Raw genomic sequence first — 26937 nt, forward strand, 5'->3', positions numbered from 1 at the left:
GGGGGTGAGAAAACCTGGATTTGTGCTGGAAATGGCCCAACTTGATTATCATACACATTGTAAAGAGAGTGGTTGCTTTGGATAAGCTATTACCAGCAGGAGAGTGGGGTGGGAGGAGGTATTGTTTCATGGTCTCTGTGTATATAATGTCTTCTGCGGTTTCCACAGTATGCATCCGATGAAGTGAGCTGTAGCTCACGAAAACTTATGCTCAGATAAATTGGTTAGTCTCTAAGGTGCCACAAGTCCTCCTTTTCAGAAAGAAGCAAAATGGGGGGGGAAGGGGGGGGTGAGCAGGGGGGAACATAAACCTGTTCTCCAAAGCATTTCCACTAAGAACAGAAGCCAGCATGTCTGCTAAACTCCTAAGCACCTTTTCGGTAGAATTCAGCAACAAGCTGATCACAGCTGGCCCGAGTTTTAAATAAACACGTTATTTCTAAAGACTGGCATTGTAACGGCTCACACACGAGTGCTCCTGCAACATATCACTCTGGTTTATTGCTACGGATACTGCCTCCTGTGGACAGTACCAACCTGAAACGCAAATCCGATCCCGCACGGAGTTCCAAGTAGCTCGGCTCCTGTGTGTTTTATGACATCACACCAGAACCCTCCACTAAGCTACCTTGCTTGCCTTCACTGACCTCACTCACTTATTTTACCTACCAGACGGGATCTACTGAAAGAGAACTAAACTGTGTAGCTATCCAACAGTACCAGCTGTGACTCTTTTGCCATGCTGCCCGAACCTAGGGGCTAATCCTTTGCACAGCTCCCAGTTTAAGCACAGGGAAGATGGAGGAGGAGGAGCAGGATCCTGCCCCATTCTACAGAGCAAGTGCAGAGCTGCTTAGAGGCCATTTCATCCACAATGGCCCAGATAACCCTGCCCATCCAGAGGGAAACGGAGCCAAAGACTTACAGAGCTGTACTTCTGATCCCTCCCTTCCCCAGGCCTGCCTTCAGTGCAATAATGTGAAGAGCCCCTTGTAATCCAGCTTTGGCCTTTGAACAGCAGAATCATACCGGGAGATGCATAAACTGGGGCTGGATTTGCCTAAAAATAAAAGGAATATCAGACTAAATACCTTAATTCTTCATGCAGAAGTTTGCACACACTCTGGTCTAACCACACACCTTATGACACTATGTATGCACAGGCGATAGCCACATATAGTTGGCAGAATCACATGGAAGACCATATTTAGCAGGTATCTTTCACAACCTCAAAGACAACATCCTCCCACCCACCACTTTGAACATTCTAGACCTTGAAAAATAAAAATAAAGGGGGAAAATGGCCACAGAAGTGTTTATTCTCTTCCCCGCCTTAACCACGGAACTTCACCCTGAGCGCGACATTGGCCCACGGTTAGGGTTCCATTCTCTTACTAGGCTTTAGTCATCAGATCATGCTACCTCTCTGCAAAAGAAGAAATTAAAAGTTAGCTTGTAAACTTCATGTTATATTTACACACGCGGAACAAAATTTTCATATTCACTCATCCATACTGCCCATAAGTACGCATCGTGCCTCAATATATAAAATAAATAGGACCAACTGGTTCTATATGCAGACCGTTAGTGTTTCTTGTGCAGTTCCTAATCTGTGTATAAATGCATAAATTTAACACTGCAATAGCTTACTCTTGTAAAGAGCCAGGGGAGGGAGCTGGATGCAAAAAATAACCCCAGTTGGTTGCACAAGTGCAAATGCACACTTGGATTTTAAAAATTAGCCACCCTAAAATATCTTGTGTCTAAGTATAGTTCTACACAAACCTGCAATTTTTGCACGTTACCATAGAGCTGCACGTAGGAAAGAGACCCACTGAACACATAAAATCTCTTTAAAAGATCACAACCTTGCAATTTCATACCGCAACTATTCCTTACTGAGCCCTAGTCACTTGTGAAGTCAGACGTTTAGATTGCAGTGATTGAGTTCTGTGCCTGAGGAAAGTTTGCTTTCATAAAATGGAAAAAGGAAAAAGCTTTTGTGCAAAAGGGATGCTGGCACATAACAAAGGGATAAATAAATAAACAAATAAAGTCACCTTGTGACAGAGCAAACATGGGATATTTCAGCCCAAAAGGAAAAAAAGTTTTGAGATCGTTAAGGGAGTGAATACAGAGTCTGAATGGAACTTTACTTCTTCCCAGCATACCTCTCCCCTCATAAGGGCATTATATATATATAAAAACACACCCACACCCGGAAGAATAAAAAGTCACTCCCCAAGCACCTAAAAAACAAAGCTTCCTTTTCCTCCTCCTCTTCTTCTGCTTTGATGGCAGTGTGCTCACTTCAAGATCAGGATCAAGGTTTAACTCATCATCTAGGTCAATTGTAGGATTGGTCGGTAAGTAACAAGTGCTTTTATCCTGGATCATATGTGTATTCTCATCTGTAACAACAGACAAGACTGTCTCTTGGATATTCTGGCTTTTCTCAGCCTTTCCAGAGAGATTAGATTCAGGCATTTCAACCGTTTCACAGCTCCCCAAGTTAGAAACGTTAGTTCTGTGTTTTAATTGGACACCTGGAGCGGCTAACGATGGTTCCAAATTGGAGGCTTTTCCCCTTTTAGAGAGGTCTTGGTTTTGCTGCCAATCAACAACAGGCATTCTGTGGGCTGCAGCTCTTTTGTCAGCTGGAACAGGCTCTTCCTGGTTGCACGATTTAGAGTCTGGGCCATTGGCCTCAAGTTTCCCGCAATTCTGGCAGGCCTCAAGTGACTGAGAATAATTTAACTGTGTAGCTGATCCTTTCTCAAGGTCGACAGGAAGGACGGCCAGAGCAGAAGATGCCTCTGCCTGCTTTATTAAGCTAGCAACAGCAACACTGAGTTTCGAGCAGCTGTTTTCAGAGGCCTTCATAGTTTCTTCGCTGCCCTTCTCCTTGGGTAAGCCTTGAACATATTCTGGCCATTTCTGCAGACTTTCATTCGATGCATTGCTGAGAATAATGTCCGGATACAGTGGCATGCATTTGCAAGCTTCCGAGACATCTAACTTCATTTGAACAGGGAGGGAGACATCAGGAGGTGCAGTGCAACTAATGGGAGATTTGGGTAAGAGAGGGGCCCTCTCAGACGAATTAAAGCTGTGTGTCTGGAAGATTAGATCAGTGACATGTCTGCAGCAATTTGCAAAGATACTGTTTCCCATGATTACAGGTTACACAGATAAAAGACCAAACAGGAGAAGTAAGTTTTGTTTGCAATCTCGTTTGTACACATATATTAAGTACACAACAAAGACAGGTCTCACATCATCTACAGTTTGGACTTGTTAATGCCGCCACGTAGCTAGCTGATCAGATTTTCTAAGAAAATTCTTACTTGAACCCCATGAGACAAAAAGCACAAGACTAATAATTTAGATTGCCAGCACGCAAAGAGACCTATGTCAGAGAATAAAGAAAATATTCTCTTAAACATTCATCTGTTTCTTCCCTTCTAATATCTTACGCAGATTTAAACCTTGAATTCACCATAGTGGGAGTTGTCCCAAAGTTCCTTCCAGTGACCTTCATCTTCGGAACATCTCTGCCTCGGTCTTCAAAATATCAAGTTGCAGAATGCCAGGACATCCACAAAGTAAAAGGAAAGTTCCCCAAAGCTGAAGACTTCCTCCTCTTCCTGCTGCCCCAAAGACAGGAGAAAAAAATCAAAGTTCTTCAAAGTACCTAAGAAAGAGAGAGAGGATACTGGGCTGACTGTTAAAGCCCAGCAATGAGTTATAAATAGAATGGTGATAGCAGGCTCTGTACCGATGCAGTATGGGACCATGTTACAGCATTTCAGCTCTGCCAAGTTTAACAACAAATAAGATGCATTGAATTACAAAACAAGGCTAGTTACTATGGCACGCCTAGGCTCATGCAGAGCCATCCATATAAACCGGATTGGCATAAAAAGGGACTGTGGTGAGCGAACGAGGTAAAGAGAGTTGCCAAATGAGTTTTCTGGCCCCACAAAACGCCTCTGTTTCAAACTAACTTTAGGAATCCCCTGTAACTTTGCAGGAGTTGTAGATTATAAATTTTCACCTTGTAACAAGAGCACTAAAAACTCTACTCTCTCAATAGGCTACAATACAAATCAAAGTTGCCAGACAAGAGTATTGAAAGGACAAAATTAAGCCACATAACCCGACCACCCTCCTTGTTCTTGTCCTATTCTATACATCAGTTCAGGATAAGCACCACTAATGCGTGGGTACATGTGCCCTAGTAAAGTGTCTAGTAGGCTCTTAATTATATTTGCTTCTGTGGTGTTACTGGACAGTTATTTTCCTTTGGAGACAGATCCTCTAATGAAAGCTACATTGGGAAAAAACCTTTTCAGGGAAGATTATAAGAAAGTCATGTTCCAAGATAGATACTCAGTCTGAAGAACCAGAAGATTTGACTCTGCAATGGCAAGTTTTATGCTCCTAGTCAAAGCATTTCTTTCAGTTTTGCTTAAGTAATGTTAAATATTTGTATCTAGTTTAATTGTAATTCACTCTTGTGAACTCTATGTCCATGTATACATAGGCCAACTCCAAATTTATGGAGGTAAAAAATAAGTCCGGTCTCTGCTGTGAATGTCTCAAGAGTCTGTCTTCACCCTACACCATATCATAGACACATTTGTTAACAGTCAATCCCACACCCATATACATAACAGAAGAATCATTTCTCAAGAAAATTTTAGGAAGTTAGAGCCAATCATCATAGCAGAATTTTGTACTCCAGCTAACACCCTGCCAAGAAGAAATGGAATGAACAGGTTGAAAAAAAACAAACAAAAAAACAGGCTGAAAGTTCTTTATACAAAATTAAATCCCCGATTAGCTTCTATTGTTCTTGTATTTTGCCTTTTTAAAAGAGCAGGACAAAAATCTCTCCCACCGAAACTCATTCTAGCTCCAGATCCAGTCGAGGCAGCTCAGATTTCCTTTTATAGGACTTCTGTCTCATTACCCCTTTTATAAGTAAGACGCAGTAAGGGCCTAAGAAAACCCTTAGTCACGAGAAGCCCCATTATCTTCAGGATATAGTGCCAAGTTTGAAATGCTTAAAAACGCCTACTTCTTCCAACTAATGTCTCTTTCAGAAGCACAAAAAACAGGGGAGATATACTGACAGCTTCAACTCTCCCTCCTTATACACAGAAGCACAAGCTGTACATGCTCCAGACTTCAGTTTAAAAACCCTTTGAGTTCATGTGGGTCTTTGTGCAAAAGACAACCTCCGAGAAGAGACCTTCCTGGTATAGACTCGTTCCATTTTAAAATGGCGTTGCTAACTGCAACAAATTTAAACTTAATTCTAGTTACCAAAGCTGTAAATTCACCAACTTTATCATTTTACTTCTACCCAATGTGTATAAGGCCCCTAACTGGAAATAAAGAGCCAAACAGAGACCTAATTTAAGCAAATGCAACTAGCATAGGAGCTGGATCTACTTACTCCATGGGGAAATTTTGGCCAAACTGTTAGCTCAGATTGAACAAGTTATATTTAAGCTATTCGTACGCACACTAAAGGCAATAGAGGTTTAAGGACGAGCAATAAAAAAAAATATCCTCGATAAAAACAGCAAAATTCAGCTAGTTCTAACTGGACCTGAACAAGAGAGAATGTTCTGCATACAGCACAAACTACAGTATTTTAGATTCATTCGAAGAAAGTTAACCAGATACAGTGAAGGCATTGGGGAGGGGGGTTTCCACTTGTAGTGGGTGATATTTATATAGGAGGAAGCAAGTTTAATAGGTACCCCAAAAGCTTATGCCATCTTCAAAGGAGGATTGATTATTTCCTTAAGATTCCATCGAGAGAGACAGGATGTCATGGAAACTGCCTCTCTTCATCCCATCGGGGGCACCTATAACCTGGAGGTTCCAACTTTCCAAATTAAAATTCCGTCATCTCTTTTGATGCAACCAACACATTTTCCTTAGCAAATGCCCCTAAGTGTGTTGGCGCTGTCCCCTGTGATCTGTAATCCATGTTTATTTTAAACCATCTGTAGGTACCATTAAGGGTTATAAGCATCCCGTTTAGTCTCCAGAGGCTGCAGGACACACAGAGTTGCATCATGTGAAGTTCCTTCACTCCCTGTAGTTTGTAGCTGACCAAAAAAGCTCATCAACCCTACAGCTAAAGCGATGCCCATTCCAGTTAAAACAGGAGGTAAACACGAGATAGAAAGTGCTGTATTGGGAGTCTCTTCTGTGGGCACTACATACAACACCACGGATATTTAAATGGGGAAAATTCTTCACTCTTTCAAAGAGAGTAGAGTCACACCAGAATCTGATCGGTTAGGCCCAACCATGCTCAAGTCATGTTTAACAAGAGCTGTTCTAGTTCAGGTAGACGTTTGCACCTTTTATGCTCTTTCGTGGATACCGGAAAAATAGTTTTGCTGTAGTTGACCCTCCAGGCCACATTCATTTGTGCTGCGTCAATCTTGCTGGCTCAGAGGCTCTTTCCTGCAGTAACTGAAATGCTTTCTAAGCTTTGGACTTTTAGCATCTTGGGTCCCTCTCCTACACTGGCCGAGTCTGGGAGTTACATTTCAAACCATTTCCGGCATAGTTTGGCTGGGCAAAATTTTTTTTTAAAACGTGGTCCTACCATTGGCTGGCCAAAAGGCTTAGCTGCAATGGTAAACAGTTCAAACACTGCTCCCAAACTGTGTCGAAAGGCCAGAGCCTACGGCAAAGTGCGAAGTTCAAAAAAACACATATCAGCAACTACAGGAGACTGTGTCTTGACTTCCCAAATGGATGGGAAAAAACCCGAAACAAGACTGATGGGTGAGGGCACCTTAGGGTGACCAGATGTCACGATTTTATAGGGACAGTCATGATTTTTGGGGCTCTCTCTTATATAGGCACCTATTTCCCCCCCACCCCCCATCTGCTAATCCTAGGGCACCTGGACCCCAGAACAGGGATAATTTTAACATTGGTTTGGTTTTCTGGAGTTAAAGAGACCCTACAAAAGGAAATTTAGGTTAAGGGCACTTCTAAAAATCAAGAGTATTAGCAACAGATAAGGAATTTTGTTTTAAGTGGACTGCTCCTTTAAAATTTTCCTTCAGAGAAGAAAGGGTAAGGGGGAGGGAGAAGACAGAAATGTAGTAGCAAAGATTTCAAAATACAGTAACAGAGATATAGCTTTTCCTGAAAGCTGGAATGAAGTTTATTCAAATGAAGGTAGTTCGGCCCCTCCCTAAGGGCAAAGAGTTTGTTACAGGGACAAAAGGTCTGTACTTACTAAGAGCCAAAGACAGATTAACAAATTATTCTAGTTAAGAGCAGTTTAAAAAAAAAAAAAAAAAGACAAAACGCAAAGCTCATCCATTTGGAGTAGCTGACATATGGTCTGTACAGTAAAGCTTGTTTAATTGAAATGCTCATGTGCTTACTGAGATGAGAACCAGTGTTTTTACTATTATTTATGCAGTGCCTAAGTGCCTTGCAGCACAAATGAAAGACCTGTACCATGCCCCAAGGATCTTACAATCTAACCTGAGGCATGCCGCAATGGGGCAGGGGGAGGGAGAACTGAAGCATAAAGAAACAGGGAAGAGGAGAGTTACAGTAATGACTGGTTACTTTATGTGCATATCTGGATTTTTAATGTGGCAGAATAAAGACCCTCCCTACCTTCCCCCAAGTTCATATTGTTTTTCCCTCTTCCTTTTTTTAGGCCTCGTAAAAAATTAAGTCTTTAGGGCCTTGTCTACAAGAGGGGATTTTAGCAAACAATTTCCACCCAGGGCATCACGAGTTCCGGATGCAAAGGGGAGGGTTACTTTAGAAGAGTCCCTCATGTAGAGACTCTCTGCTGGGAGACATGTCCACCACTGATGTTGGTGCACAGGCCTGTAGAGACAGTGGTGTCTGAAAGTGGATCTGCTTCCAAACACAAAGCCAGTCATGGATTTCAATGCTGAGGGAGCAAGGTCCTTCTACTGTGTCTGCTCTAGCCAAATCCTACACTGTCCCCTGACTGTTACTTTTCAAATATAGAACACAATACAGGAACGTCAGACCCTTAAATAACTCCTCAAAATAACGGACTGCCTAGATTGACCAACCAAACATGTGACAAGAAAGTAAACAGAGCCTCCAAAGTTGCCACCTGAATTCCTTCCTGATTGCTATCACTCACAGGCAACCTAAGACAGAAGCAATGCTCTCCAGTCTAAAGATCAGTCCCTTTTAAAACTTCCGTGGTTGAGTGACAGACAGTCATAGCAGATCCTTAGATTAAACAGCAGTCTCCTGACCTTGTTACTGCTGTACAACTGCACTCGCGTCTCAACAACAGTCTTCCCACAATGCCTGTTCAAATTAATGGCGCAACAAGATGTACCTGGAACATGTGGCAGACCTAGAGGAGTTGTACCTAGGAAAGCGGGGAAAGGCAGCTCCGAGAGGCGCTAAAAGAAGTCGGGTGAACAGCATTCCTTTGAGCTGACTATATTATTAAATCTGCACATGAGACAAGCTCAGATTTGAAGCAGTGACAGCAGTAAAAATGCTAGTAATCCAGGAAATGCATTTTCACTGTCTCTTGACTTTGTATACGTTAACTAAACTGAAGGGTTAACTATCCTATAATTGTCCTTGCTGGAAAACATTACATGAACAAACAGCGTGCGGGTTTTTAAAAGAAAGGCAATCTTCATGCAAGAGAAAGAAAAGATTGCTTGTAACTGATGAAATGCCAACTCAGAGTTCAGCAGCTACAAAATTACACCCAGCATCCACCCAATACTGGAACTGCTTAAAACAAAGTAACGTTTCACTTATTAGTGTAACATTATTAAGCAATACACAGAAATTGTCACACTGGAACCAAACCTTGATCTCTCTCACCTCAGCACATGACAGAGAGCCAGGAACTCTGACATTTTAATGCCAGCTCTGGCAGACTCCTTCTGTGCCTGTGCACAAATCATTTAACTTCTCAGTTTCCTCTACGGTGATCACAGGGATGTTGGAAGGATTCATAAGTAGCATAGGTAAACTGGTTTTAGGCCAGAAAGCATGCAGTATCTTGCTCCTGCCTATGGCCTACACCTGATGTTTTAGAAGAAAGTGAAAGTCCTCCAAAATGTACCTGGCCAATCGTGCAATGCTGGAGAGGAATTATTTTTCCACCCAACACCAGCTAGAAATCAGTTAATGCCCTGAAGCACAAGATTATGCACTGTAATTTTTTAACTAAGTTAGTGGAATGGCAAACACATCGTCCATTTGAAAAAAAAAACCTGAAGGGGGAAAAAAAAATGTGCGCTCAACAGGACATTCCTGCATCCTTGAATTACTTCAGTCCAGTCCACTCAGTCACCTAAAACAAACAGACTTCGGCTTAGGTATAAACTTCAACAGCTTATGGACTGCTAAACAATATTTAAAAAGTGTCAGATCAAATATAGGTGCAAACTTCTCTCTCACTAGGATGTAGGTCTTCCACAAGGTGTACAGCTCTCACCCTTTGCTTTATGTCCTTTTTTAAAGGAAACAAAAAAGCTGATCAAGAAAGGGCTTGAGTTTGGGATCAACATTCAAGTTTATAAGACCCTCTGCACAATACTTAAAAAAAAAAGTACAAATCTGAGCACCTTTCAAATTAAGATTTAAGTTTTATAAAATGAGATACATGCTTTAATGTGTCTTTAGGGCTTGTGAAAGGTGCCCTGTTGAAAGCCCTCAAGATAAGGCCCTCTAGAAAGCCACAGTACTAATAGAAGAAGGACAGCAGCATTGGGAGCTTCCCAGGTGCACCCCCAGCATTCCTATGGGTGAGCCCCTCTGTTAAGACTGACAATAGAAGGTAGTGATTTTAACATCTGACTATTAAGAAATGGACTAAAGTCATCCACTCACAAATCACTGAGCAACCTGATCACTGGTCACTATCAACCGGCAATGGATTTGAATTAGAGACCTATTGGCAAATGGCTCCATATCCCCCTTACCCAGTGCTTCAGTTGAGCCAGGGCTAAGCCCTGGCACATCTATATTTGGCAGTTCATAGTGGGCTTGCTGTGTCAGTTATGAAAGTAAAAAAAATTACTTGAGCCTTGGCACCTAATTGCTTGAGCCCCAGAATGTCTTTCATTACAAATTAAGCACTGCCATTACCCACTCCCTGCAGCCTCCAAATTTAATGTTACAGGACAACCAGATGATAGATAACCAGCTGAGCATGCAATGTTCTGTCAAACACTCTAATGTCTTTTTTTTTTTTTTGGAGGGGTGGGAGGGATTATTCTGCATATTATTTTTAATTATCCTAATCTGGCCACTTAATTTTTGAGATTAATGGCCCTTCTTGAATATTTTGTGACAGCTCTTAAAAATGTTCAGACTTCAGTTGTTACAATAACGTTAAGATATTTTGTTAATAGCGAGAGACTAAGATCCAGAAACACTGACACCAATGGAATACAATTTGCATGGTTATATACAACATATCTGAAGTGAGTTTAGTGGCCTCAGGACAATTCCCTTTGGACAAGCAACCCTGTCAACCATTACCACAACTGGCGCTAAGTGGTGATTTCAACAGATAGGTCAGGGATTGAATAATACTTTCACCCCTAGAAGTTTCCCCTCCAAATCAGGAGACAGCAGCACACTGACAGAGCAGTGCATGGGGGAGTTTGTACCGCTACTGTTATTAACGCAGCACCTAGTCCGTGGATAGGACAGATCAATCCTAGAATTGCCAGTCAGGCACTTTTTCCATGAGCATGAAACTCAAGACACACAAACACAGGGCTGGATTCTGAGAAGGGTTCAGCATCCATGACTGGAAGGAACTTCCAAAAGACACTGCAGTTGCTTAGCACCTCTAAGAATCAAACCTATGATGGCCCTCTAGAAAGATTTTGAAACTGTACCTAATGTACGACGAAGCCCCAAAACTCAGGCAAACTCCCATCAGAACATCAGTGGGAGTCTGCCCGAGTAAGGACACCAGGATTTCTCCAAAAATAAACATCCATTTCATCTGAATACCTTATGCAAAGACAAAATTAAAGCCAAGTTTCTAGGCATTCAGTACTTGTGTTGTAGGTTCATCATGTAAGAAATTATACATATTACATGGCTCCCTACTTTGTATAGTGTAAACACATGAGCAGGTTCTGGAAAGATCAGAAATTTAACCCCCTTAAAAATACAATTGCCAAAGACAAAATGTGAGTCTGTGACCATGGGAAACCTTTGCACTGTAGCTTAAGCCACATTAATGGGGGAAGATGTATAATGGGAACTTTTTCAAGTGGCCTTCTCCTGCCACATCAGCCACCACAGAATACGCTCTTCTTTCACACAGAACTGCAGTCCGCACATTATTCCAGCATGTTGAAGGAATCTGGGGCTGGTTATTTGATATAATGATGTCAAATTCACCATAAGACTATTGATAAGAGATTTTAACAAAAAATGAAGTAAAGATGAAATCTATACTTAGAAGCTCAAAGCATCATAAAAAGGAGTGAATTCTGAAAGTATAACTCTCTGCTGGGTGGTTTTGCAATCACAATTATGCTAGCGGAGACAGCAGAATAACCATTATTTGTATCACACTAGCAAGTGAAATCTGGGCCCCATTGTGCTGGGCTCTTACTAGGTATTTGTACAGACAAAGAAAGGTTGAGGGGGAAAGTGACTTGCCCAAGACCACACAGCAGGTCAATGGCAGGGCTGGACACAGACCTGAAGTCTCTCAAATACTAGGGGAAGCCTCCCTGCTCTCCTAATGTAATACAGTTCTTTTCTCTCCTCTTGTACCTTCCACCTCAGCTCCTCAAACACTTTAACACTTATTAACCATGCCACGCATCACCCCTGTGAGGCAGCATCCCTCTTAGGGCCAGGTTCAACCACCTGCTGAAGGTCACACAGCAAGTCAGTGTGGGAGCTGGGAGGGCAGCAGCCCCCCAAAAGCCTAGAACGGAACCCCAGGGGCACTAATCTCCCAGCCCCCAGGGAGGCCGCTGTCTCTTTAAATCCCCGACCCCAGCAGCTCCCTGCCAAGGGCCGCGTGGAACGCCGGGGTCGCTACATTGTCTCAAGCCGGGGCACTGGGAGCTACCACGTGTGCGCGGGGTGGAGGGGGGAGCGGGGTCGTGTTCTCTCCCTTCTCGCGGTCCTGCGCGCTCCACATCAGACTCCGCCCCCCAGGCGAATCCCAGCTCCCGACTCTTTCCTTCCCAGGCCAGGAGCAGACCAACGTGCAAGGGGAATATGGGGGGGGGGTGTTTCTCTGCGGCGAGGGGATTGAGCAGCCCCCTTCGCTTAGTGACCTTGCCTTAGAGGAGTAAGGGGGGGAGGGGGAGGATAAGGGGGGGGGAGGAGAACGCACACCAGCGACGGCACATCCCCGCCCCCCCCCCGGGCGGCGGCCCAGTGGTGTGTTCCAGTGAAGGTCACCTTCATCGGCGTTAGCAGAGGAAGCGGCAGGACCAGGCGCTGCCCCCCCCCCCCCCCACCGCAGCCCGGCTCCAGCCCAGGCGGGCCGCGGGCGGCTCCCCGCCGCGACAGCCCAATGCTGAGTTCCAGCCCTTCCCCCCTCCCCCGCCCGCTTCTGGCTGACGAGCTGGGGGGGGGCAGCCCCCAGCCCCTTCCTTCCTTCCCTCCCTCCCAGCACTCAGGTCCCCCTTGCCCGCGCGCCCCTAACTCCTCCGCCGACCTGCCCGGTCCCCAGCCAGAACCCCTCTTCTGACCCCCAACACGGAAACCCAGCGCCTCCCCAGCCCATACCAGGGCCCCTTCCGCCGAGGAGAGGCGGTGGTGTCATTCACAGCCCCTCCACAGCGGTTCGGGTTCCCTTCCTCCACGTTTATGCCGATGGAAGGAGATCCCCAGGGTTTTGTTTTTTGGTTTTTTTTTTTGGGGGGGGGGGTAAGTTAAAGAAACAGCGATGCCAACTGAATTGGAAGAGATCTGCTCAGACCATGCAAAGGGAATTCGTCCACGGGGGGTGGGGGGGGAAAGAGAAGGGTGAAGGTTAAGAATTTAAACTAAGCAAGCAAAACCCCTCCCTGCAACTGACAATCAAAGCAGGCGGCAGGAGCAATAAAATAATCTGGACGGGTAAGAAGCAGAAGCCCTTTGCTTCCAGTCACTCCTTTCCCCTTTCTTCTCCAACCACCACTAAGCCTCTTCTTTGGGACAGACTGGGTTACCTGAGGTAGCATTAAGTATGTGTAAACGATTTAGGTTAAAGAATTTTATTTGTTTTTGGCTCTCTTACAAAATCTTTCAGGTCTTGTTTACCAAAGATTCTTCTCCACTTGCTTTTCCTTTAGAGCCCCCCCAGTTCAGATCCTAGGTTTCCTAGTTTTGTGGGAAAACCTCTGGGAAGTCCCAGGGATGTACTGTGGTTTCTAACAGCTTGCTTGCAGGGTGGTGGGTTTGAATCTAGCAGAGTTTTCCTTTATTCAAAAGGCTAGTCATTGAAATTAAATAGATATTCAAATGAAAGTTTAATAGTGACTAAAATCTCTTCCCCTCTTCATTGCTGAGCTCTTACTCTCTGCACTGGATAGATCACCATTCATCTAAAGTGGTCAAGTCTAGGCCAGGCCTGAATGTCTCATCCAAAGAACCAGCCAAAATTAAAAACATAATAGAGCAGCAACAAAGAAAAGAAAAGGGCCTAAGCCTTTTAAAAAAGTATTTCTTTCACAAATTTATTCAGAATCCCCCTCCCCCCCCCCATGCACAATCCCATCATTTGCTCCAGGATCTCCTTTTAAACACTGAAAGTAAATAAAACCCCGGAGATTTTTTTCTGTATAGCTTTAACCCAGCTGGGGTGGGGAGATAAAGGATAGGAAGACTTTTTACCTCCTCATGCAAAATCAAGTGTATTAAGGCCAGGACCAGGCCAACCCTTTTTAAATACTCCCTCCTTTGAAAGCTGCTCTGCATTCTTGGCATCCATTATCTCCCACCACATATACTGGAATCTCCCAGTGAAGAAACACCTCCTCATATAGGATAAACATAGCAATGCAAGGGAACAGGAGAAGGGGAGAAGACAGACTCCCTAATGCCCCCCTACTTCAGCTCTTTCCCCCCAGGAAGACACCTCAATACAGGAAACTCTCACAGAGCAACAGATGAGGGTCCCCACTGTACAGTCCTGGCTCCACCAGAAAGTATTTCTAACAGTAAGGGTCGGGGGATCCTCTCTGTACAACATCGCTTAGACAAGCGATCCACCCAATACAGGTGTTCCCACTATGAGCTGTTCTCCTGCAGCCCTCAATGCAATAGGACAGGACGCTTACAGCATACAGATCAGGACCTCACACACAGCATAGGTTGGCCACAGTACACTCTCCGAGAGTATCCCCAGGAAATCAACCCTCTCAAGCACAGCAGAGCTCCCCATGAAGCAGCCCCTCCTTCAACAGGGCAGAGAATCCCCACTGGGCAGCCTCCCCCCTGAATCAGTATGGCTTCCTCTCTGCACAACTTTCCTCACACACTTCCTAATACAAGGGGCTACACACAGAGCGCAGAGGAGAGCTCTCAACCCAACACATGGAGGTTCCTTGCTGCAGTCAGGAATCTGCTCTCCTACATATTAGAAGAAGGCTGCACCTGAGGCGCCCCCTCCCTACTGTGGGGACTCCCCCACATTCGCTGAGTTCTTTGGTACCTCAGGGACATGTGCACAGGGCAAAAGCTTCCCTCCGCATTATGGGCCAGACCCCACTATTCGGGGAGGGTGAACAGGGAGGAGGCCCCCGCCCCCAATCCTGAGGACGTTCCCCAGTGCACAGCCCCCCTTCCCCCAATATACACTGGGAGAAGGCAATAGAAGAGGGCTTCCCCTAGAAGAGGGGGAGTAGCTGGCTCCCTGCTTGCATAACTTCCCTTTTCCCCGCCCACTACCAAGGGTTCCCTCCTCCTCCTTACGCAAACCCCCCCCCCCCCGCCAATACCCAAGAAGAGGAATCCTGGGGTGGGGGCTTCCCCCCTCCTGCAGCCCCCCCAACACCCGAGGGGAGCAGGCTGGGGGGGCTTCCCCCCTCCTGCAGCCCCCCCAACACCCGAGGGGAGCAGGCTGGGGGGGCTTCCCCCCTTCCTGCAGCCCCCCCAACACCCGAGGGGAGCAGGCTGGGGGGGCTTCCCCCCTTCCTGCAGCCCCCCCAACACCCGAGGGGAGCAGGCTGGGGGGGCTTCCCCCCTTCCTGCAGCCCCCCCAACACCCGAGGGGAGCGGGCTGGGGGGGGCTTCCCCCCTTCCTGCAGCCCCCCCAACACCCGAGGGGAGCGGGCTGAGAAGGGGGACAGCACTCCCCGTGCAGCCCCCCACCCGCGCGGAGGGGGAGGGTTGCGGGGAGCCCCCCGCCCCCCGCCTCTCACCGGAGCTCCCGCAGCGCGGCTCGTTCTCCGGCTGCGGCGGCCGCTTGCTGCTCAGGTGCCCGGGCTCCGGCTGCTCCTCGCTCTGGGCCGTGGCTGGCGCCGCCGCGGGCGGCATCTCGTCCGCTTTAATGACCATGGCCGGCCCCCGTCGCGCCGCTGCCTGCCCCGGACTCCGTGCCCTGCCGCTGCCGCTGGAAGGACAGAGCCAGTCACAGCCCCACGTGGTGCGCACTCCCCTCCGCCACCCCGACCTCTGACACGCCGCGGCCTACGGCTCGGCGGCAGGGACACACCTCCCCGCCTTCCCAAACGCCTTAAAGGGGCAGGCGCCTGCCCAGAAAAACCTGTGGGCGTGGGCGGCTTATAGACTGGGCCAAAGTCAGTCTGTCTGTCTGTCTGGCCGTCCCTACACTCTACCTATCTATCTGTGCCTCTCCACACAGACTAATAATCTGTCTTGAGAGAGCAGGCATAGAATATTTCAGACGGAAAGGTAAATCCTTGTCAGCCTCGTAAACGCCAGGGTACATAGGTGATTATAATGGAAAGTTTGGGCCAATTTAAGTGGAGCCCTGGTTCAACTCTGGCTGTAATCTCAAGAGACGGTCTGTTGTCTGAAGGGATTAACCTGGGGCTGGACATCCGAAACGAATCCCCAATTACATCGGCCAACATTTTCAAACGTGAGGCACCCAAATCTTTATTTAGGCAGCTAAAGCACGGGGCCTGCTTTCTAAACGCGCTAAGCACCTTCTGACTTCTGGAAATCAGGCCAAGATGCCTAAATATGGAGTTAGGCATCTAACTTTTGGCACCCAAGTTCGAACACTTTGGTCTAAGTATATAGAATATATAGAACCCAGTCTTGCACCCATTAAAGCCAATAGCAAAAATTGATCTATCCGAGTGATTCTCAACCTTTCCAGACGACTGTACCCCTTTCTGATTTATCTTGTATACCCCAAGTTTCACTTGACCTAAAATCTAACAAAAATGCTAACAAAAATCAGACATAAAAATACACATGTCACAGCACACTATTACTGAAAAATGGCTGACTTTCTCATTTTTACCATATAATTATTGTACTTACATTTCAAGGTATAGTATATAAAGCACTGTAAACAAGTCGTTGTCTGTATGAAATTTTAGTTTGTACTGACTTTGCTAGTGCTTTTTCTGTAGCCTGTTGTAAAACTAGGCAAATATCTAGATGAGTTGATGTACCCTTGGAAGGCCTCTTTGTACCCCCAGAGTACACGTACCCCTGGTTGAGAATCACTGATCGATCCCATGGTATATGTAATAATATACGACATTATGCAGTGTATGTATTACTGTATGCAAAGCTATATATACATGGTTTGTGAGACAGTAGTGTATAGGTTAGAATGACTGGGGACAGGTTATTCTCAGTAAAGGTCATTTGACTCTGGAATTTGCCTGCTCCCTTGGTCTGAAACAGCCTGAGTTTGCTGACCTTCATGCCATATGCTGCAAGGTCGTCTTTGTGTTCAGGCTTTTTTAGAGGAGCTGGGTTGAATTGCAAAGATTTTATTTCAGTTTGTGGCTTGGGAGATGCTTATTACCAATAACTAATATCTGTATTATATTTAATAGCAACCCCTCTGTTTTTCTGAGAGTTTGCTACTAAAGGGCTAGATTCTGGTCTCTTTTCTCTGATTTAGTAGTACCGTGACTTCCTGAGTAGCCCCGTTTCCTTCAGTGGGACCACTCAGGAAGTAAGGTACTCTTCAACATGAAGGGTATCAGAATCTGACCTGAAAGTAGTCATTTCCAGCAAACTCCATTATCATTCTCCTTGCAAATTCTACCCCACAAAAGGGTATTCCCCAGTTTTAGGCTTGTCTACACACAGAAATTGTCCTGGTTGTACTAAAGGTGTGATGTTCCCAAGGTGTAAACTATATTAGTGTAAACCAGGTTTAAACCAATGTCAGTGGCCACACACAAACTTGCATTGGTTTAACTAAATCAATGCAATGTTACACCTGTAGTTAAACCAGTGCAATTCTAAGTGTAGATCTTTATGAAGAGACTAATGCATGTGACCTGAAGTGAGTTGTGGACAAGAGAAGGGAAGGATTTTTTTCAGTGGACCCCATTGGTGGATTATACTTGGATTGTAAGATCTTTGGGGCAGGGACTGTCTTTTTTCTTCTGTGTTTGTACAGCACCTAGGACAATGAGACCCTGATTCATGACTGGGGCTGCTAGTTTCTAAGGTAATACAAATAACAGTAATCACGATGATTAGGGCTCCTAGGCACTATGATAACACAGATAATAAATGCAGTAATAATAATATACATTAGACATAGTATGTTGGGCAATTTGCTGGACGGTGATGGGTAGCGTGACAATCCTGCACTTCCTACTTCATCCAAATCACTACCATCCAAAAACATGCAGCATGTGTGCACCACAGACATCCCAATCCAGGCATCCTGCTGCAGGAACAACACTCAAGTCTCAAAGCCCTGCAATTATCATATTAGACAAGGAGGCTGGCACACCCCAGATGTGGTCACCATCTGTGCCTTGGGGTGCAATCCTGATGCCCCTCTCACAAGAAATCAGTATTAGAACTGGAAGGTCTTCCCCGGGAGCTCAGCGCAGCTATGATGGGGTACTGCTCCCTCGACCAGCTTATGATGGGCTATACAGACCCCACACTGACCAGAAAGAGGTTAATGAGGTCTGGTGGGCTCAGTTAGTCCCACCTGTTACACCTGTGCAAGGTGTCAAGCCTTGAGGGAGCAACTGAAGGGAGAAAAGCCCTCAGTAGGGCTGTGAAGGGAGGCTTGGGTAGAGTCTCTCCTTGGGCCTGGTGGGCCTGGTGCGGGACCTTTTGTTCCCAACGAGTAGTATGGGTCTCCTTTTTTGGGGCTCTGTAGAAAAGCCAGCCTGGGAAGAGACTGCGAGAAAGGCCAAGCTGTGGGCCACGGTAGGAAGTAGCCCAGGGATACAAGACAAACACGCTGTATCTGCTTCATCCAGGGTCCCGGGGCTGGAACCCAGAGTAGAGGGGTGGGCCTGGGTTCCTCTACCAACTCACCTAGGGTGGCAGTTTGAAGACCCCAGAGCTAAGGACTCGAAGGCCCCCAAAGCCTAACCTGGGGTGGAAGTTCTGGTGTGATGCTGCCTGGCTGTTGATGTGCTGGACTTGGTTTACTCCGGAAGGGGTAGGATTAAAAGTGACCTGGCTGGAGGGTAGAGTCACAAGCAGAGGCAGACTACGGCAGGGCTGGAGCAGCTATTGGCAGGGGGGTGCCAAAGGGCTGCTATGCCATGCCCAGCAATGAGGGGATGTGCCTGCGTTGAGTAGGTTCTGCCACCCAGCTACTGTAATTAGGGTGGTGGAGGGAACGAGAGGGGCCACATGGTTTGGTTTTGATGAGATGCCAGGGGTGGACTCTTTTTTATTTAAAAAAAAAAAAAAATTGAGTGACTAGGAACCAAATGGATGACAGCTCAGGGGAGCGTGTAGGAAAGTCAGAAACAGAGCAGGAGCAGTGGGACATGTATTTTTGAAGGTTTAATATGATTATATAAGTTGTTCTAAAAACCTGGTGGAAAATGCCTTTAGCTTCACACCACAGCCCACATGCTAAACCCTGACTGTGATGGGTGATCACCCGAGATCCTTGCCTACGCTACAGGTAAGACCCTGTTAAGTAGAGTCAGGTTGTGACACATTCACCTGTCACAGTGGCACCTAATATGATTAAGCCCATCTACATAGAAATATCTCTTCCAGCACAATCATATCTGCCCGTCCATACCTACCCCGATGCACAATGTTTTCATACCGGTGCACTCTGGGGAAGTCTGGGATGCTGTGCCAAACTGCCTTCCACTACTGGTGGCAGTGGTAGGGTGCTATGGGTGCTTTTCACATGGCATCGTGAACTATGGACAGTGGTGTGACACAGAGTCCTGGGAGGTTGGAGGACTAGCTAACAGTTAGGTGTGGTCCTGTTTGCAGGACAGGAACCCTGGTTGGTTATCAGAAGCACAGGACATGGGCATGTGATTCTGGCTGTGTGAACTCACCACGAGCTGGAATGGCAAAGGCGGGCATCTGGTTGCACATGGGGAGGTGACATTCTGGTCAAGATGGCCCCGGAGCAGTAGAGGACTCACAAGTAAACAGGCTGATCCAAGTGTGCACAATGCAATGTGGGATAGCAGTGGAAGGAGTACCAGAAGCAGAATAGCTTATTTGAAATGAGGATGCATCCACACAAACCTTACTCTGGGATAACTCTTTCTGAAAGAGAGTTAACCCACTTCCAAAGTAGATTGATCGATGCACAATGAGATGCCAGATAATTTGCAAAAAGAGCTTTTGTGTGTGCACGCAAGGCAGTTCATCCCGAAAAAATGAAAGTTAATCCAAATGAACTTTCCTGGAGAGACAAGTCCTGACTACCACTCTGCTTATGACTGGGGTTGAAATATTGTACACCCACACAACTAGGAATCCCAGATTAGTCCGTTGTGCTTTCATGTGACCCGCATGTGAGGTCAACCATGTTACAAACTGGCTACAATATCAGTAAAATATCTGTAGCACAGACAGGATCAGCATTTCTATTTACATTACACCGCCATTATGATGGTCCCCGAGCATGGTTAAAGCATGCTTCCGTTTTTAAAGGAAACGGGATCCATCCTAGGATGCGCCGAACACCTCCTGCAGGAGTTAAAGGTGCAGTGGAACCCACTGTTACTTGTCTTGCTCTCTTCCTGGTCTGCAGGTGTTCTAAATCCATTGCAGGTGCCAGGTAAAGGAGTTGGTCCTTTAGTTCAAGTTGTAGAGATCCGTGCTTCATCTCTGAGGGTCCCACTTTCAATCCCGGCCCAGGATCAAGATGACAGATGCTGGGCACCCCTCACAGGATATGTCCCCAGATAGCTAGCTAACAGCGCACTGTGCTGTCTTTAAAAGTATTTGATCCTTAGCTTCCTCTTTAAGAGCTTTTCTGCCCCATTTATGCACAGGCTGCTATTTCATTTTCGTGCAGGCACTCCTGAGTTCCTTTCCCAAATAGTCAGGTCTGGAGGAAGAAAAGGCAAATCCATACAGATTTGAATCCTTTATTAATAAAAAGGCATATTACAATGACATCTACAGTACAAGTTCATATTGTAGTTTGTGGATATGCAGAGAATACATCTTGAAAAGCACTGTCAGCAACAATGTACCTCTTTGCCCCCTCTTTTGCTGTAAATAATAATGTCCTGTATGTAATAAATTGAACATTCAGATAGAACAGTATCAAACCTTTGGTTTCTGTCCCATTGTAATGGTTTCCCATAGCAGGCCATATAGGCAGCTCCCGGAACTGTGCAATTCGTCCTCTGTGCAGGACCTCACTTGGGTGAATAAGGATTCTGCAGGGGAGTACGTGTTGCGTGATCCACCCTACCAACCCGCGCTACCGTGAAGCCTAAGAGCAAATTTGGGGATTAATTCTGAAAGATGCTGAGTAACTCCTGGGAGGTGCAGAGCACCCTAAACTTCCATTGGTTTGGAACTCAGTAACGCCTCAAAGGACAGACCAGGCAGTTAGAGAGGGCTTTTTTTTTTCAAACCTGTAGAATTTCTGGGGTGTCCCTGTCCTAATGCTGCTTTGGTTTTGTTATCATTGTAAATATAATAAAGGGAAAGTGCATCTTTTAAAAAAATATTGTATCAGTAACATTTAATGCAGGAAAGACGAGGAGGAGCCTTTACCTGCACTCCTTAGTGCTGCGAATGTTCAATGAGCATTTTGACCTAGATTTCACTTTTCTTCTAGGCATGCATGTGCAATTTGAGTGTCCCAAATGTCTCTCAGGAGTGGATTAAGGTAAGATTTACTAGATCAAGTGATATTTATCTTCCAAAGCTCCCGGGAAACTTTGTGGAGTCACCTCTACCCCTGCTTCTGGGTTTGGTTTCCCAGCAGCATTCCCCTTTCCACTGGGAATGCAGTTTTGGGGGGGGGTCCTAGTTTTGTTTTGTTTTTTTTTGGATTGGTGTAAGGATACTCATCTCTGCTTTGGTAGAACGTCTCCAGACAGCGTAGCAGAGCCCTGGGACTCTTTATGCTGACATGCAGTTAGTGCCTTGCCAGTGTCAGCCAAAAGGGCAGCTCATGCAGAGAGGGAACAAAAGAACAAACTTGGCAATTGGGAGCAAAGGTTGAAGAGGGCAGGTTCTCACTAGTGTGGCAAAGCGGCACTTTTATCTTCATGCTTTCACACAGTACATGAGGCCTACGGGATTTTTAATGGACCTTTAGAAATACAGGTACTTTTTGATGCAAGTAAGTAGCAAAAAGCATGTCTGGGACTTCTCTCAGTTACCCAGCCTGGGTCCCACCCATGAAGGCGAAATCACAACATGCCGATATTATCCAGATGTTATTCAGAGTGAGTGAAGCAACCTGTGAATCTAAGGCCATCCCTCCCTCTCCTCCTCCCCGTGGGACTTGGCAGTCAGGCTTCATGGCAGTGCAAGCAGAGACAGTGACAAGAACAGACATGCACTAAAGAGACGGCATCGTTCTTACAATGAGATGTGCTGGAGCAGCCTGCACTGGATCAAGCACGAAGCACGAGCTAGGATTGTCAATAACAGGACTCCGAGTCAGGAGAGTCCTCCTGGTTTCTAATTTGATTAAATGACTGAATCTCTGAACTACCTTGGGCAAAGCACTCAGTGTCCTTGTGGCTCCAGTCTGCCGACCAGGACCCAGCAGCAAAATAGCTGCTGAATCCCATTTCAGTTTGCCCAAGTAACTATCTTTTGCTCCCCAAAAACCTCACAGTTACCTGTAGGCCACGCACATCTGCTGTGCTGTCATCTGGCTTTGTTTTTAATGTGGCAGTTTACAATAAGCCATTGACCTTGTCTCTGGCAAAACTCCCGCTGAAGTCTATGGGAGTTCTGATACTCATGGGTGCTGTTTGCTAGTGGTTTACAGAAGAAGGGACCTTAAGGATACCTAGTTGCTCACACTTGACTACCCTCCGTGCCAGCTACACTGTCATATGGGAATTTAGGCTAGTGGAAGGCAGGCAGTGTTTACTTTCACCCTACCACTGGGTTTCTAACCAGGCGAAGGGCAGTTGATGCAGTGACTCTGGACCCATCCTCAGAAAATGCGACTCGGTAAAAGGGCACTTTAATACCAGTCTCCTGTGTGCTGGAGTCAGATCTGCTCACTGTTAACAAGTTTTTGCTCTTCTTAGCCCTGTAGTGCCAATTCGGCTATGGGCGAGTCATCTGGGTTCTATTCTGCCTCATGCATGTTCAGCAGAATTGTTGGCTAAGTTGCAATCTTCGCTGCAGCTGTCATGAGAGGCAGAAAGAGCACGGCTTGATTTTTTCAGGTCCTAGACTCTGTGTGCATGTGGTGGTGTGAACCTTGTTAAGTGAGCAGATTGCGGGGTGTGTGTGTGTGTGTGAAACCCTGATCCATTGGAGTCAATGGCCAAACCTAATGTAGTCAAGATTTCACCATTGATATATGTCACCGAGGGAGTGGGCAACCTCACAAGGTCATTTTCAGAGTCACTATTCTGAATAACATAGACATAGACTTACAATCACACTTTTAATCTTGGAGGGGGAGGGGAATGTTATAAACCAGTGGCCCTTATGTTAGACCTACCAAATGCATTGGGCTTATGCAAAGTCTAGCAGCATCACTTGACCAATTCAGAGAATATGGCTTTTTAAATATTTATGCCAGTGGGGAAAATTTCCCTACCAACTTGCCTTGGCAAAAAAATAAGAGACGTTTTCAGTAAATCAGTGACTGAAACCATTTGCATTTTGGTTCAGTCAGTATGGCCAGATTCCAGACACATTTTGGAACATGGGAACAATATAAGCAAGCAATGTAACGATATCCTCTCTCTCCCCATCTGAGCTGCTAGGTTACAGTTCAGTGGGTGTAATCCTAGGCGATGAAATTTCTCATTGGCAGAGAGCATTATGAATTAAAAATTCAAAAACAAAACAAAACCCCTTAGGCCACTGTACAGTTCCAGAACAAAAAATACAGTTTAAAACGGAAAGGAAAGTCACATGACTGTTAGGCTGTATATAGAAAGTTCCCAGCACATGTATATACAAGACATCCATTTAACAACAGAGTGTTATTGCTATGCGTCCATTTCCAATCTAGTTGTGAAGCTTTACAAGTCAACATTAAACATATTATACAAAGCATGTAGATTTCAATTCTTACACTCCCTGATATGTGCCTCTACATATAGAGATATACAGTATAGATATCATTTCTATTTATCCTTTCTGACTCACAGGGAGTCTGTGAAAGTGCTGGATAAATGCAGTGTACAAATCTCCTTTTTTAATATATATCTTACATTCTGATAGTTAATGTATACTCAGACACTAGAGAGTCTACAAACACGCTCATCCATCAACAGTAGTTAGAAAACATACATGTTTCATTGGGTGTGTGTTATTCCTTTGGACTCTCTGTGTCTGACATTACGCTTCAGATTAAGAAGTGGGACCGCTGACTTTCATTTTTGATCATTTATATAAATACAAAGATTAAAAAACCATAGATTCTTTTCAACGTATCTGCTTCGATCTTAGTGTTTTCTCTTCAAAACTAAATATATATTTATATATAGCCTCCCCACAAAAACACAGCAATGAATAAAAAGGCCAATAACAAAGTTTAGGGGCTTATCCTGCAAGCTCGTAGGCAAGAATTCCCACATAAGGGGCTGCAGAGTCTGGCCCTTACAACTAACTTCAAACGACATTATTAATAAAGGGCAAATCCTGATGTCCTTACTCAGGGCTAGATTGCAATATCCTTAATCATGGCAAGTGGGATCTTGCCCACCTGAGTGGGCATTACAATCTAGCCCTCAGTTTTTAATGAAAGAAACTCTTCAGTGAAACCTTTAGTGATGTCAGCAGGAGTTTTGCCAGAGGCATGAGTGAATGAACATTGAGTAGGGGCTTCAGGATTTAGCTCATAGGAATAGAAAGTGCTCCATTTAGCTCCTCTGTCTTGTCTATGGCTCATCAAAAACACTGTCCTTGCTCCTCCTCCTCAGTTGCACTGGTGCAAATCAGAAGTAATGCCATCGACATCAATGGGGTTACAATGGTCTAAGCAAGGTCAGCATCAGGCCCAATATTGCATGCATTTTGTATGTTTGTTGTTTTTTGGCTAATGGCATTTATACTGAGGGTGACCAGATGTCCTGATTTTATAGGGCCAGTCCCAATATTTGGGGCTTTTTCTTATATAGGCCCTTATTACCCCCCACCCCGTCCCAATTTTTCACACTTGCTATCTGGTCATCCTATTTATACCCTCCCCCCGCTATCTCCGTGTAATCTCTGATCAGGATTTTGCAAGGTTGCAGTGATACCTGCTGGCGAGGCATACCGCCACTTGGCTTCAGAGTACGAGTAGCTTGCATGCAGAGCTAAAGGGAAGATGTGGGCAGGAAGCAGGACAGGGGAAGAATAGTTGTAGAGAGCTGGAAATTAAATAAACTCCTTGAATGAGCCCATAATTATCAGTAAAGCAGGAAGGCTCCTTCAGCTCGGATGGAGTTGTTCCATTTACATACCAGCCACTGAGAAATAGATGATTGGTGGGAAATTATTTACAAAAGAGAACTATTGGACTCCTCTCTCTTTTTTATACTGAAGTCCGCTACAGTCTCTGCATCAACGATTTGATAATAAACATTTAGCTGAGTCTGCTCTTTAGGATTGTCCAGAAATGAAAAGAGAAGCCATGCAAATCACAACTAAAATAAAACCCAACTAAAACAGTGCACAGTGAATTTATTAGCTCCTCTAGTATTAACCTCCCCCTCTCCTCCCTCCCCACACACACAAAGAAAGAATGTTCTCAGCAGAACCTCTGTGAACCTGAGAGAAATAACCATTTACAAAGATGAGGTTCAAATCTTAATCAAGTCGAAGGGATACTGCGTTTCCACAGCTATAACTTGCACAGTGCAATGCAAATTGCTTATTGCTTTCACCGCTCTCCCGCAGATTGTGTCATCAGAGCAGGATAGTGAACAATCTGTGTTCACTATGCGGTAGAAATCGTATTACATTGCTTTGCCAGCAGAGGGCCTTCTCTTTTTAATCATCCTTAAGAGAAACAGACAACAGAGCATCTCATCATAGCGTTATAGGAAAACTGGACCCATAAAGTAGGTGTCCCTTAGAGTGTGCATATTTTTCTCTTGTTAATAACCTGGATGTCTAGTATAAATGCTCCTGATTTCTCCACAGACCTCTTTGCCTGGGCTTCTGAGGCAGTTTTAGCCACGAGTTGATGAGAAGCTTAACAAACAAGAGAATTGTGTCCAGCAAAATGAGCATTATAGTAGCCCAGTCTCCCAAGCAAGCGTGCACTGATGACACACCATTGTTGGGGCCAGATCCTCAGCTGGTGTAAAGGGGTGTAGCTCCACTGAAGCTGCATCCCAGAAGTCCTAACTGAAGCAGCTTGTGTGATTTTTTTTTTCTTTCAACACAAACTAATTCATTTGGTATAATTCCAGTGGAGTAACTGAGCTGGACTCTCCTCTCAGTAATGCGGGGATCACTTAGAGTGGGATCCATGGAAACACTTAGGTGCCTAAATCCTGGGGTTGGCTCCACAAAACTCCCACTGAATCTGGTAGGCACCTGAACTTACTTGATGCCTAATTTTTTTCAGGGCAGGGTAAAAGTCCCTGACTCCCTAGGTGCCTAGGTTTTTGCTTCTGCATTGCTGCCTCCCTCTAGGCAGCCGGGTGCCTGTCTCCCACCTAAGCCCCAGAGCAATCTGGAACCAGGGCAAGATAGTTGTTTCCCCACCAAAGTCACCTGTAGGGCCTGAGCCTGGAGGCTAACCACTGGGCCCTACTGGGCTGCAGAGTCATTCCCTCTTTCTGGCCCACTGACTGGTTTAGTATTTATCTACTGTGGAACAGTCATTGGGTCAGACAGAGGGCGAATGACTCTATATCCCAGTGGTTGCAGCACCCACCTGGGAAGCAGGAAACCCCGAATCCTGTCCCCCTGCTCCAACCCTCTTTGATTATGGATCCACAGTGGAACAGCTTCCACAGAAGGGAGCCTGACGTCAGAAGTCCTCTGAGAGATGGGATCCTTTCTCCCCTCCTCCTCACCCGACAGAGGTGGGCATTGAATTTAGGACACACCCATCCTCAACGCTTCCCACTGGCTAGCTTAGGCAGCTCCCCGCCTAGCAGGCTGGCTTTTGTGGATCTCATCCTTAGGCGCCTCTCTCCCCATTTACTGTACAGGGAGCCGAGATGACAAAGTCGAGCAGGGTGTTTTTCCTGGATTTTGTAGGTGCTTAAAAATTAGGAGCTACAATGCCCGAGTTCCTCTGTGGATCCCACCCTTCCCTCCTACATTTCAGGGTGAGTGTTAGCATGCCCATTGCAACATACAGTTACAGATCTCTCACTAGCTGCTTGG

At 45.6% G+C, this 26937-nt stretch overlaps 1 protein-coding gene across 4 annotated transcripts in view; it reads right to left on the reverse strand.

Moving 5' to 3' along the window:
• The window catches only part of CLUH (clustered mitochondria homolog), a 56339-nt gene extending 40690 nt beyond the window's left edge, over positions 1-15649 (reverse strand). Inside the window, exons 1-2 of one of the 4 annotated variants that reach the window (XM_073316033.1) lie at positions 15411-15432; positions 2250-3650 (exon numbers count right to left, since the gene is read on the reverse strand). In XM_073316033.1, the coding sequence (XP_073172134.1) occupies positions 2250-3174 (925 nt within the window). In that variant the 5' untranslated portion in view covers positions 3175-3650; positions 15411-15432. Of the gene's footprint in view, positions 1-2249; positions 3651-12792; positions 12852-15410 lie in introns of those variants that run through there. The other 3 variants (XM_073316034.1, XM_073316035.1, XM_073316036.1) reach the window with 3 other exon arrangements.
• Between the last annotated feature and the right edge of the window lie 11288 nt (positions 15650-26937).

The sequence above is a fragment of the Lepidochelys kempii genome, chromosome 17, assembly GCF_965140265.1.
Source record: "Lepidochelys kempii isolate rLepKem1 chromosome 17, rLepKem1.hap2, whole genome shotgun sequence".
NCBI lineage: Eukaryota > Metazoa > Chordata > Testudines > Cheloniidae > Lepidochelys > Lepidochelys kempii.